The sequence below is a fragment of the Cygnus atratus genome, chromosome Z, assembly GCF_013377495.2.
Source record: "Cygnus atratus isolate AKBS03 ecotype Queensland, Australia chromosome Z, CAtr_DNAZoo_HiC_assembly, whole genome shotgun sequence".
NCBI classification, from domain to species: Eukaryota; Metazoa; Chordata; class Aves; order Anseriformes; family Anatidae; genus Cygnus; species Cygnus atratus.
Window position 1 is genome coordinate 33987645 of NC_066396.1, and position 13003 is coordinate 34000647.

At 37.8% G+C, this 13003-nt stretch overlaps 1 protein-coding gene across 6 annotated transcripts in view; it reads right to left on the reverse strand.

The window, feature by feature from the left end:
• Window positions 1-1397: 1397 nt before the first annotated feature.
• Window positions 1398-13003, reverse strand: part of LOC118259827 (nuclear factor 1 B-type) — a 57622-nt gene continuing 46016 nt past the window's right edge. For all 6 annotated transcript variants that reach the window (XM_035569619.2, XM_035569614.2, XM_035569613.2 and 3 more), the window contains one exon: window positions 1398-2761. In XM_035569619.2, the coding sequence (XP_035425512.1) occupies window positions 2632-2761 (130 nt within the window). In that variant the 3' untranslated portion in view covers window positions 1398-2631. The remainder of the gene's footprint in view (window positions 2762-13003) is intronic.

Below are 13003 nucleotides of genomic sequence, written 5' to 3' on the forward strand. Positions count from 1 at the left end.
CAGTCTAATTACACCCATTTGGAAGCTCCTTTCCTACTATAGCGCAGAGCTCTCCATCTGATCTGCTGTATGAGAAGACATGAGAAAAGTCTGATGCAGTCTGAGCAGGCTGAAGATTGGAACTCAGATGCTGTGTGTTAAAAAACTTAAAAAAAATAGTTTTGATGTAGGGGAAAAATATCATAAAATAAAATAAAAAGGAATATTTACGAGTCAAGCCAACTAAGGGAGGCAAATTCTCTGCAGGAACAACTCGAGTCAACTGAAGTCAGTGGAGTTATGCCAGCAAAGATTTTGGCCCTCTACACACATTTCCTAGACAAAGCAAATGTCTTTCTATTCTAAGTTAAAAACATCTTCTTACATGAACACTTTAGGATGTAGTAGCCAGAGTGGGAAAGGCTTCATCTCACTGTGGGTCTGGACCTCCTGCTCTCTCTGTCTGCCTTTCCCTGTCTCTCTCTCTCTGTCTCTCTTGAAATTTGAAGTACAACAATCTCCTCAAGTCAAGTCTGCCTCCAACGGAATTCATTATTTATTTTTTAAATCCAGAAATGATTTCAGCTTGCACCCCAGGTGGAAAGTTAAAAGAGGGAACCGATTTGAAAGTTTGTCACAGTAGGCAGAACAGTCGCTTTGCAGCCCTTGCCTGGCTAAGGGTGCACTGCTTCACAGCTACACTGTAAAGTGTTAAAAATCATCCCCACCCACCCCAGAATATATATATATGTATAAAAAAAAATCCCCGTCCATCTCTCAGTACATAAAAGGACCTCATCACACTGCAAAAATAGCAGTACCCACTTTGGTCAATTAAAACAAACAAAAAAAGCATACATTAATTTTTTTTTTCTTTTAAATCTGTGTACTTACCTACAATAACCAATACAGCTAAAAGCACTACCTACATAGGCAAAACTTGGTATTGCATAATTCGTATAAATTTGAATCCCCTCCCCCCAATATTAATTGGAAGATGAAAAACATGGAAGGTTAATAGAAAAAACACCAAAATACTGAAAATATTGCTGGTCGATTACAATTCTTAAGCGGCAACTATACACAGCCATGATATGCTTTATAAATGTGAGATAAAGATATAGCTGTCTAAAAAAATCCATGATGTCACACTTTTTTCCCATCTGGAGTACAAAATATTTTGTCATAAAAATGGTAAAGATTTAAAATGATAATAAATGCAGCAAAACAAGTGTAGTGATGTCAATTTTTTTTTGTGTGTGTTTTTGTGTTTTTTTATTTGTTTTTTTGTGTGTTTTTTTTTTTTCCATTTTTTAGATTTCAAGGCAAGGCACGTAATGTGGACATTATATCTTCGTGCAAATCAGGATTACTGGAAAGAGTATTTTAATTGATTATTTTTTAGGAGACATAGAGGCAAAATGTCTGCCCATGCACATTATATTTCTGTCAATATGTGAAATCTGTTGAACAAGGCTAACTTCTGAAAGCACCATGCAAGTTTTCAGCACCCTGTAACTAGACTTTAAGAGTGCATTATTTAAATAAAATCTTATCCCCATCCTGGTATTACCAGTTTGTAAACAGTAAGCTTTGCCCTTGTGGCATGGATTTGCCTATCTCTTTGTCTCTATGATGCAGATTATACAGAAAAATATAAACCCTATGGGTTCTTGATGCAACCAGTAACTTTAAATAAATAAATCCTACCCCTCTATGGAGGCAGCAGCTAAACCAACATAAGTGCTGTGTTTTCATTGATTTCTTTTTCTCAAGGACATGATTTGTCTTGATGTAATGCCTTTTAATGCCCTCAAAAACTGAGGGGAAAAATAAATTTGTTCAAAGCAATTTTTAATTTTTTTTTTTTTTAATCCCCTCAATTTAGAGTCCAAGGGCTGAAGGACTTATAATGATGACCCCTTAGATATGATTTTTAAATTGCACTTGCCTCTGTAAGTGTTTCTTTAGTGGAAAAAGTTCGTGTGGGTTGTTTTTTTTTGTTGTTGTTTTTTTCATTTTCTTTTTACTGTTGCATGAAAAGATAACACTTTTACCTACATAGAGGCATTTCTTACATAGAGCCCGTGTGTTCATTCTGATTGAAAATTTCAAACTGGGTAACACACTAGAAAAGGCTGAGTTAAGGGCCAAAGTTTAATAAATCCATACTGATAACTAAAGGCTACAGAGCGTATTTTTAAAACATTTAGAAATCAGAGTGTTGAGAAAATGGCTGGCTCACAGCCCTTGTCCTCCTGCAGCTCTGTTGCTGCTGCTTAGCCTTTGTTTTGTGAGATAACCAGGAATAGTGATCCCATGCGTAAACAACAAGAATACTAAACCAATAAAACTAGCTTATCATGCAAATATTAAGGCATCTAGAAAGTCAGTTAAAATATATTGTCAGAGACAGAACATCTATTTCCCAGCGGACTTCATATAACAAAGGCTACTTAGCAGGGGCTGCATTCTACCCATCAGTGAAATACCATCGACCCTTTGTGTGTCATTTCAGTTTTAACCATAAGGGAATTAGTGATTGTAAGTGCTGCAATTGCTGGTCTATTTTTTTTTCTTTCTTCAGTTTTTTCTCTCATCCCGTCTTCCTTTTTTTCCTTTTTCTATTTTTTCTTTTATTTTTTTTTTCCCTCAGTTACTTGTTTCTGCTTGAAGGAAAGGCTCTCCAATTATGTTCAAACCATAATTTGGGACATTTGTCGGCAGGATTGGTGTCCTGTTTGATACTTGAAAAGGAACCAAGCTAGCCCAGGTACCAGGACTGTTGAAAAGGGGGAAAGAGATAAAGAGATAGAGAAAAAGAGAGAGAAAATGAAACACAAATTAGGCATTTTGCAAAAACCAGATCACAATGAATTTGAATCAGGATTAAAACAAATATTCATTATTAACAGCACTACTTAACATTAAAAATAAATAAAACAAATTTCTGACTATTGCTTGAGATTCAAATTTACAGTTTTCTTTGTAAAAGTATGACTTATTTGAAAGAAAAACAATTGTGTTCGTCTCAATTGCAAGTAGCCTGTTTATTTATGGAAGTCTCCCAAAATTCTAGAGGTAATATATAAAGCAGACACCACTAAACCATATATATAACACTATATGGCACCACAGATGTTAAGAGCTATTAAAATTTATTAGTGTACAAGTTTTCTCATCTCAAAAATAAATAAATAAATTAAAAAAAATAAATAAGTAAATAAAGTCTCAGTGTTTATGTTTCCTCTGCAATTTCCTACTTGTTTTCAAACCAGCAGTTCACACTGTCTCAATCTCAAGATGTGTCTCTGAGGTGCGTGAGTCCCCACTAGAATAGAGAACTTGGCCTAGAGAACTTTTAATATTCAAAAAACCTGTTTTGGGGTTGTTTTTGGTTTTGTTTTGTTTTTTACATATTTCTTCCCACAATGTTATAGTGTCCATAACATAGGGCCCAATGATGTAAACAGTTACAGTCAAGGGTAGCAGTGAGTACCATACATTTTTCAACAGAAGTCTAAGAAAGAAAATATTTTCAAAGACAAGTCCATGACTTTGGAACTAAAATCACCATTTCAAAAGCACTATGTCACTGAGGAGGTTAAGCTCCAATGGCATTCACATGTTTGCCAGGCACGGACTACTAGTAGGTACTGTAGCCACCAGTATTTGCAAGATGGGTACTCAAAGAAAGACTTCAGCTGCCTCTATTCAGTAGCCAGAGCAGAGCCTGGGCAGCCTTTTCCTTGGATGTATTTCTGGCAACTCAGAAATAATGGGCTTTTGAGAAAGTCTGGTTAAATACATTCAGAAGAAAAACAGCATCATTACGTCAGCAATCATTGCCAAACAAGTAGAAAAAAAACTGGACACACATTGTGCAAACACATGCTTCCTGCACATTTTATTGTAGCAAATGTTTCTCTGCACTAGTTATTTCCACAAACACAACAGCTTACTTGAGAACACACTCTAGGATTAAACTGATATGCTGCATTATAGCATGTCTGAAGACTAAAGTCTCTGACATGTTTTGTGAAGGATGGACACTGGAACCTTTCTTCCTTCTCTCTCTTTGGTCAACCCTCTGCACCACACTTTCCCTGGATGAGCACGTGCACTTCTGTGTAATGCTGGCAGCAGGCATAAAGAGGAAAACAGACCCTTTTTATCTCTTTTAAATGCATACATAATAACTTCATTTCACTTGGCAGATTTATGTGATCTTTGAGTTACTGTTGTGTGAACACTGAAGAAAGGGGTCACCTTATTTCATAAAACCCAGGGAACATGTTTCTCAGGTGATTTATACTGAAAATAATGGAAAGAGCTTCTGTCATTTACTTCTGTTCGATACTCTTTACACCCCTCTAAGCCTGTTAGTTTACTATTTTGATTCCTACCAATTATTTCAAGTTCTCTGTTTTATACACACACGCACACCAAAAAAAAAAAAAAAAAAGTGGAAAAATTCACAGACCTGCTTGTCGCCTTTTTTTTTTCCTCTTCAAGGAATTATAAGAAATAATAGTTTCCTAATATGTTTAAAATGCCTGAAGTAAAGATAATATTCAATAGGTTTGGTTTTGTTATTGTTGTTATTGTTTGTTTGTTTGTTTCATTGGGTATATTCTTGAAGGTTACCTGAAAATCTGGGTAATTGTAACCTCTTCAGTAATAAAAAAGTCTTACAATTATTTTCAAAACAGAAAGTCAGCTAATCTATTTGATTATAGATTTTTTTTAATATCTATTGACTATTTCAAATACAGTATTTTCTGTGGTTCATGAAAGAGCTCCTTTTTGAAAATGAAAAATCACAGTTATACAACAAATCTTAAAATTTACACAAAGACTTAAACCAATTTATATATGAAAGATCTGTCCAATATGATCTGATGAAAAGATTAAGGTTTTAAAAAATATTCAGTACCAGAGCCTCATTCAAGAGGCTTAATTGTTTCAATATTTTCTTCATCTTCCTTCACAATTTATTTGAGAATGCATTTCTTGTTCCTTCCTCTTTGGATTTCAGTGATGTTAAGAAGTAAACTATGAAATAACAGACACAATGCAAATCATTTCCAAGCACAAGCACAGGGATTTGAAAAGATAGGAGCTAGTAATAATAAAAAATAATAATAAAAAAAAAGCAGATTTGTTTGCTCAGGATCTGTCTGAATACATATTTTACAGTTTGTAGTGCTTTGCTGTCCTGTTACACTGGATTTACAGTGTTTAGCCACTTCAAACAAAGCAGAAAACTGACAAAAAGAATGTAAATTTTCTGTGATGTCAACATGGTATTTAAGCAATTTCTGTTGCAAAGGCTAAATACACTGCTTTCAGGTTATCATTCTAGAGAATTACAGTGTACTTCAGAGGCTGGATATATATGTGACTATTTTTTCTTCCTTCTAAAGTTCAAAACCTTCTAATGAATACAGCAGGTGAAGGAAAAGAAGTCAGAGCTGATAAGGAACAAATTGCTATTTGTAGCAGCTCTCTTATCCAGTACTTCACACAGGAGAAAGAGAGCTTGATTTTTTGGAAAGTGCTCAATAAAAATAAATTGCAGCAAGTGACTAATAGGACTGTTGTTGCCGTATGACTAGCAAATTTAATAGGGATGTTTCTTTAAACCTTCCAAACCTTCCATCTTATGTTACGATCCTCACAAAAATGCAGCATGCAGTAAATTTGTCAGTGCTGCTTATGAATCCTCAGGGAGCAATAAATCTCCTGTATTTTAACACTATGCAGATCCCTTCTGACTTCGGGAAGCCTCTTGCTCGCAAGACGCCGACCACCACTGCGGAGCTGCCTACTGCCTGCCATAGATAATGATGAAGGCACCTGTGATGCCAGGACAACAACATGCCATCCGTGTGCTGGAAAAGCAACCGCTTGGAAAGCTCTGGAGGGGGGCCGAAGTCCATACCCACCAGGCAGGGGCAGGCCCTGGGGCAGCAGGGAAGGGCAGGCCCTGCAGCCTGTCCACCAACACTTCCTGCACAAGGATCTTCAAGGCCTAGTGAGATCAGAGTGTATTTTGGAAATCAAACTCATCGTACTGCAGTTTTATGTGACTGTGTCTGTGGACGCTCCAGGCCTGATACCACCACCCAACATATACTGCAGGCAAAAGAGGAAACCCAAGTGAAAAATATTGAGGTAAACAGTACAGTGAAGCACTAATCAAAGCGCAAAGCTCTGAGAACAGCTGTGATACAAGCCATAACCAAAAAGATAGCTCAGGCTTTGTGAAGCTACATACACATACAGTTGTCTATCCAGCATTCCCACCTATGCCCCATAACATTTCCAATACATTTAATTGTACTTTCAGCTACATATGAGCCACTCCTTTCTTTGTAGTTCCCCCATGCTTCTGTGTGCAGCAGAAGCAGACTGTCAGCCCAGACCAAGGTCTCCCACCAGTTTTCTCAAACCTGCTCTGAAGGAATCTTCTGTGAGAACTGGGGAGTTTAGCTTCTGCTGTGGAAATCATCGACACTCGTCTGCAGAACTTCCTAGCAAAAGTGCCAGCTAGTGCTGGCTGCAAAACAAACTCTGCCTGGGGCCTACACAGGTGGCAACGGTAGGAAAGGGGAACATATCTTTCCCTTCACCACACTGTTCAGTGATTTATATATGTCCCAGATAAACTTCCAGTCCTAAGTTTCACCAAAGCAGAGGCAACGCTTCTTCTCTATTCACTAAGCACCTGAACATGAGGGGAAAGCAAGGTAAGCTGAAACTCTTGCTGTTGCCCAGGACGCAGTGAAGCTGGTTGTCCTTGCAGAAGTTACTGAGATGTTGCTCTGCCCACTTGGCTCCTCCTTCAGATAAAAAAGCTGTGTGTGTATGGCTAGAATAAAGCAGGTCTACCCACATTCCAGCTCACTTTTCCTTAGGAGATCTGTGTGCCCTTCACTGATACATATGGTGGTATAAATGCATGTCCCTTTGAATATGAAATGAGACCTCCAAAAAACTGCTCTAACCTAAGTTTTGAAGAAAATTACACAGGAACTACCATCAGGTACGGCTTACAGTTACCTGTGTGATTCAGGCTAGTAGCTCTTGAAAATAAGTATGGTTTGCAAGAACTGTCTTCATGAAGCATTATACATCTAAGTAATTTTGCTACCAGAAACAGTATTCTCTCACCATAGCTAGACTATCAGGTGTGTTATATAGTCACCAGCCCTCCCGCTATCCATGGCAATTATTTATCCGTTCGAATGTAGTAAAATAGCAAAGGAAGATTCTGCAAACATCCTACTGGGTAAACATTCTCCATTACAGTTTTCACATGCTAATTCAATCAAGATTTCTTCCATGATTTCCTCTTAAAGATAGTAATTGCTCTTTCAAGAACCTCTGAGTAAGATATTACTGGAACGGACTACAAGAAGTACTAGCATTATATGTATATACAGTCCGCTTTGGAGGTTATAATAAAATAAAAACTATAATAACATTAAACAATTAACTAAATGCAATAAAAATAAATCCAATCAGACTTGAGCAAATCTGAAGTATTTTAAGATTATTTTCCACCAGTTACTGTATTTTTAAAAGCCTCAAAAGTGTGTAAGACTATTCCACCATTTGGAAAGTGAATCCAAAACAGGGTTTTCTTCTTGCAGCTCTACTATCCTATGCATGAACATACGTACCAGCTTAGATGAGGCAAACTAGATCATGCCAGGTCAGTCTTTAGGCAGGAGGGGAGAGGCAGAAATGACTTTGAGAGAATGACATTGAGAGAAATGGCACTAGCAAGTCACTAAGCAAGGTTTTTCTGTCACAGCGCAAAGCAAGTGCCCCACAGAAGTACATGGAACCTTACCATTTAAACTGTTAAGATCATATGAACTTTGGAAAAGCAATTGTATTAACCTCAGTGCATGGCTAAATTCCAACTTATACATTTCTGCCAAAAGAATAACCACCCCTCTAGCATCTACTTAATGTAGTTGTTCTGTTATTCTCCATCTTAAATCAGTATCTGCAGTTAAATAGCTGCCAAATTTCACCTCCAAGGTTGGCATTTATTTCAAGAGATATATTAGATATTATATCAAATTAATTTAGGAAGACTTAACAGTTTAGCAGGGCACATACCACCCATCTAGCAGATGGAGGAAGCAAAGACCTACAGATTTATGCCCAGAGGAGGGAAAAGGGAATTATGCTGTAATTATACTACTACTACTCCCCGCGGACCAATTTTTGTGATAGCATAACTGAAAAAAAAGAAAAAAGAGAAAGATAGAAAGACCATGGAGAGTTCACAGAGCTTACCATTGCTAAATAAAATCCACAGGAGAGATAGGGCCTGGAGAAATGGTGCATGGCCATTCTGCACCTGGACCATATGTGTCTGAGTGTCTGATGCAGGGCTGAAGAAGGACACATGCACATGCATACAGTGGACTATCACCAACTGGAAGGTCACCTCCCATAAAGACAAACCATGAAGAATGTGGGCTTAGCAGAATGGGTTAGCAGAAACTGTTGGGTAACCTAAAAAAATAGACTCTGCACTTTTAGGTAAATTTATCAAAACAAGCAGAAAATAACAGTCCAAAGGAAAGATTTAGAAAAGGACCTTCTTTCAATGTCCAAACAATTTTTATTTCTCCAGATCTATTGTGATTCACTCTTCCATAAATGTCAGCAAAGATACTTGTAAATTTAATCACAGCAGCATTTACACTGCTGCCCCCAGTGGAACATCAATATTTCCAATTGCAATCTGTTAGATTCTTTAACTCAGCACTTTTCAAAAACATGTCCAAACGTTTATTTGCCAAATTAGCATGACTAAATACTAACGTTGATAACTCTAACTGGGAAGGAAGGAAGGAAGGAAGGAAGGAAGGAAGGAAGGAAGGAAGGAAGGAAGGAAGGAGAGAAGGAAGGAGAGAAGGAAGGAGAGAAGGAAGGAGAAAGAGAGAGAAGGAAGGGGAGGGGAGGGGAGGGGAGGGGAGGGGAGAGGGGAGGGAAGAAAAGGGCAGGGAAGGGCAGGGAAGGGCAGGGAAGGGCAGGGAAGGGCAGGGCAGGGAAGGGAAGGGAAGGGAAGGGAAGGGAAGGGAAGAGAAGGGAAGGGAAGGGAAGGGAAGGGAAGAGAAAAAAGTAGTTTTTCTGCTTTAGTGGAAACATTTGGAGGTAAGGTGGTGAAGTAGAAATCTGGAGTAACCAAGGGGTTAAAGATACAGTTTACACTTGGGAGTTCTCTATAATATGCTCCTCCTTTCCTAACATTGCTGCCAAAAATCATCTGACAGGAAACATAAGATTAAGTTTGTCCTACCTAAGTGAACAAAGAGTGCTCAGAACAGGCAACCAGTTCACTACAGAGCGGGAACTTTTCTAATCCTGCTGGAATCTGCAGTGCTGCTCAGAAATATTACTAAAGTTGTTTTCTTTACTTTAACATCTTGCTTCTGGATCATCTCATTCATTTTGGTCACACTACAGTTCTTGCTGCTTCCCCCATAAAGGTTAACTTAAAGCTCCAAACATAATCATGTGGAAAATGGACATTATTGATTCCTATGGTCCATTGTTCCCCCATTCTAAATCCCTGAAGTTCAAGTTCAATCTGGAATTACATCATGTCTGGTTTCTCCTGGTTACCAGACAGCTTGAGACGTGACCACAGCTACAGAAAAAAACAAACAGCCTTCTTCACGCTTCAGCTCCCCTATCGACTCAAACATAAACTTTTTTTCTTTCTCTCAAGTATGCTTCAAGTATGGAGCATGGTTAATTTAGAGATTAAGTTCCAAATTAGATTATCTAATGGCATCTTAATGGATTGCTGACCCATTTCCTGTGGGATGGCAGCATGCAAGTCTGGCTTGAATACAATTAATTTCTTAGGAAGTGTCTGAAGATGTTTGCCTAGATGGAGAGGAAACATAATGTTCTGCACATCTTTCTCTATTACAGAGTTGAGCGAAACTATTAGAGTTAGCAATTTAAATTGATAAAGACCAGAAATCACTAGGTTTTCTTTCTATGAATACTTTTACGGTAAGTATACTTTAAGCATTTTTGTTCTTAAATCACAATGCTTGAATTGATATTTCTTTTCCAAAACATTGCTCAAGGCAGAAAGGGAGGGAAGGGGAGAAGGGGAGGGGGAGGTCTACGACATGAACCATTGATCTAACAGGTGTCCGTATTTGCCAAAATGTGCTTATCACATTTATCACGTGCTTATGACTATGTTACTTTAGCTATGTGTTTGCTAGATTCCAAACACATACAAGGTACTGTGAGATAAAAGGAATTTACACCCATTCTCATCTGCCCTCCTGCTTCTTCCACAAACCAGAGTTTATCCCATTTGGCCATCTTATCAACACTATTGCTATAAACCCAGAACAATGCTTGGGGAAAAGTGCTGCCTGGAAAGTTGAGCATTTGAACACCCCTACGGCTAGAGCTGGGAAGCAAATTCAGTACTCTGAGAATAAAACTCTCCCCAGTATCTCCAGGAACAAACCAGCTGTTGTACTGTACATTCGTGTCAAGATAACAGGCTGAAAGCAGGAAATGCTAACATAGTGCATTCGCCTGGGTAGTGTAAATATAATGTTAAAGCTACAGTTAACTCATAAAAGTAACATATATTCTAGTATGAATAATAATAATTTGTATTATATAAAATAAATAAAAACGTTATTTAACAATAGCTGAGTTAAAATGTACACTTCGACAATGAAACTTTGCTTGCAGTCTGTGAAAGACTTGCAAATACTCCACACACAATTAAAGAGCCCCATCATGCAGGCTGTTAGAGTGGTCCCACTGGAATTACTGTCCAGTAATACCATCCAGTAATGAGTGCCTGAGACTCAAGCTCTTGTTATCAGGCTCCCTCCCCAACACAAGCACAATTCTTCCTCACTCTCACTCATGTCTTAGGATTACTTGTTGCATATACTCTTGCTCTCAGATAGTGACTGAGACTGCCTTCTCCTAACTGAGCCTTACAGATTTTCACAACTTCCCCTTAACTTCTGTCTCCAAAGATAGTTATTATTACAGAACAGCAATTATGAAAAAAGAAGGGGTATTTTTAATGGATTCTGATTATCTTCTTCGTACATAGAGCAAAATTGACCTAAATTATCGTAAAAGTACTTCAGAGCCCAATTCTGCTGATGAGCTTAAACAGTTGTTCAAAGTTCAGCAGATTTAATAAAACATATATAATAAACACTATACAAACAGCAAAAAGTTAATTGTAGATAGACAGGGTATCAGGAACAAAATAAAAATGACTTTCCAATACCTTACCAAATAATGCTTTTTTCCATTTTTTAGGATGCTCACAGGAAGTTTTATAGAAGTATCTCCTTTGAAGATACCGATATGTTTAATTCATGTGAGAAAGGTATTTATGTATTTTTAGTTATCACTACTCCTTACAGTTATTCTACTTTTGAAGAAAATGGTGCCTCACAGTCTTAAAGGATTTTTTGTTTGTTTGTTTTGTTTTTTAATCTCCTATTACTCATAGTCTCTTTGTTTGCAAATTTCAGTCTTCTGTGTATCAGTAAGATGTGTCTTATGTCTGGGGCTATAAATGCTAACAGAATTTTACAAGGAAGGATAATCACAGCAAATTTATTTTGAAGTCTATGTACCATATCTACTGTCATATGAAAGGCAGCTACTAATGAGACAAAGAACACAAAAATAACAGAGGTTTTCTCATCTTCTGCCATCTTCCCTAAGTTCTGAAAATGCTGGTCACCAACAATATACCAGGACAAAGATTTCTGCTTGGTCTCTTCCCTCACCTGATTCCTGTACAGACAAGACAACTAACATTTGGATAACATTCACTGCCAAAATTTGACTTTCTTGAGGTCAATGACATTTCTGAAAACCATTATACTTAAGATAACGACAAAAGCCTGCTATAAAAGGTCAGACGGAGTACCATCAAAAAGTGTACTGCAGATTAGACAAATCCACGCAATCAAACATTTGTCAAACAATTTTGTGGGAGAAAATTTGACTGTATGGACAGTCAAATTGCTGCTCTCTCTCTGACAGTGAGCAGCAATTCCTTTTGCAATCCATTCTTTTTTTTTTTCTTTTCTTTTTTTTTTTTTTTCAGTGCTAACTAGTTTTAGTGTTAGAAAGGCTCACTGCCCCTTGTTCTGCTCAGATATCATTTCTGTTCTGTTCTTAGATCCCCATTTACATGGGGATTTCAAGAATTCTGTATTCCAAAGCCCAAATCCTAAAGCCGTCTACTTAGGGAGAACTACAGGAAGTTTTTTTGTCCTTCAAGGCTGTGCTTAATTCTAGGCCAAATAAGCATGGCCTAGGCACATCAAGAGCAAGCACCAATCTGTGCCCGAGCTCACCTGGCAGAACTTGTGTCCACTGGTAGGGCTAAACTGGCAGGTAGCACTCCAGGAGCTGCCTGCAAACCAGTTTTGCATGTAAAGATGAACAAGTAATAGAATGTGCCTGCATTCATCACCAAAGCTTCCTTGGTCATCACCTGGAAAATTTTCACCCATTTTCCTTTCTTTTCATGAATTACTCCCCCAGGTTGTGAGTGATAGGTACTGAAAAAAAACAATTCACCAAATACCAGGGCAGTGCTTCAGCTGATATAAATTGTCATTGCTTTAAAGAGGTCATGAGTGATGACTGATTTAAACTATTCAAAGATATTCCTACGTAGGCAGTTGTGTGATAATTTCCTAATGCCTGTCAATGCCCAGTAGAAAAAAAAACCCTTTGTAGGGGAGGAATAAATCACCACCACTGCCAACCCCATGCTCACTAGCTCAGTTCAGATTCACTCTTGACAGTACATTGAAAACTGTGGCAGTTATTGCATGATGGGGATTGTAATGGGAAGTCATAGCCCTTGAGGAGGTGAGGTGAATCCATTAGCTAATTTTCCATTGTGCTTTTGTGCCATAATCTATAATGGAAGAAATAACTACAACTTGCTTTCGCACAACAATTT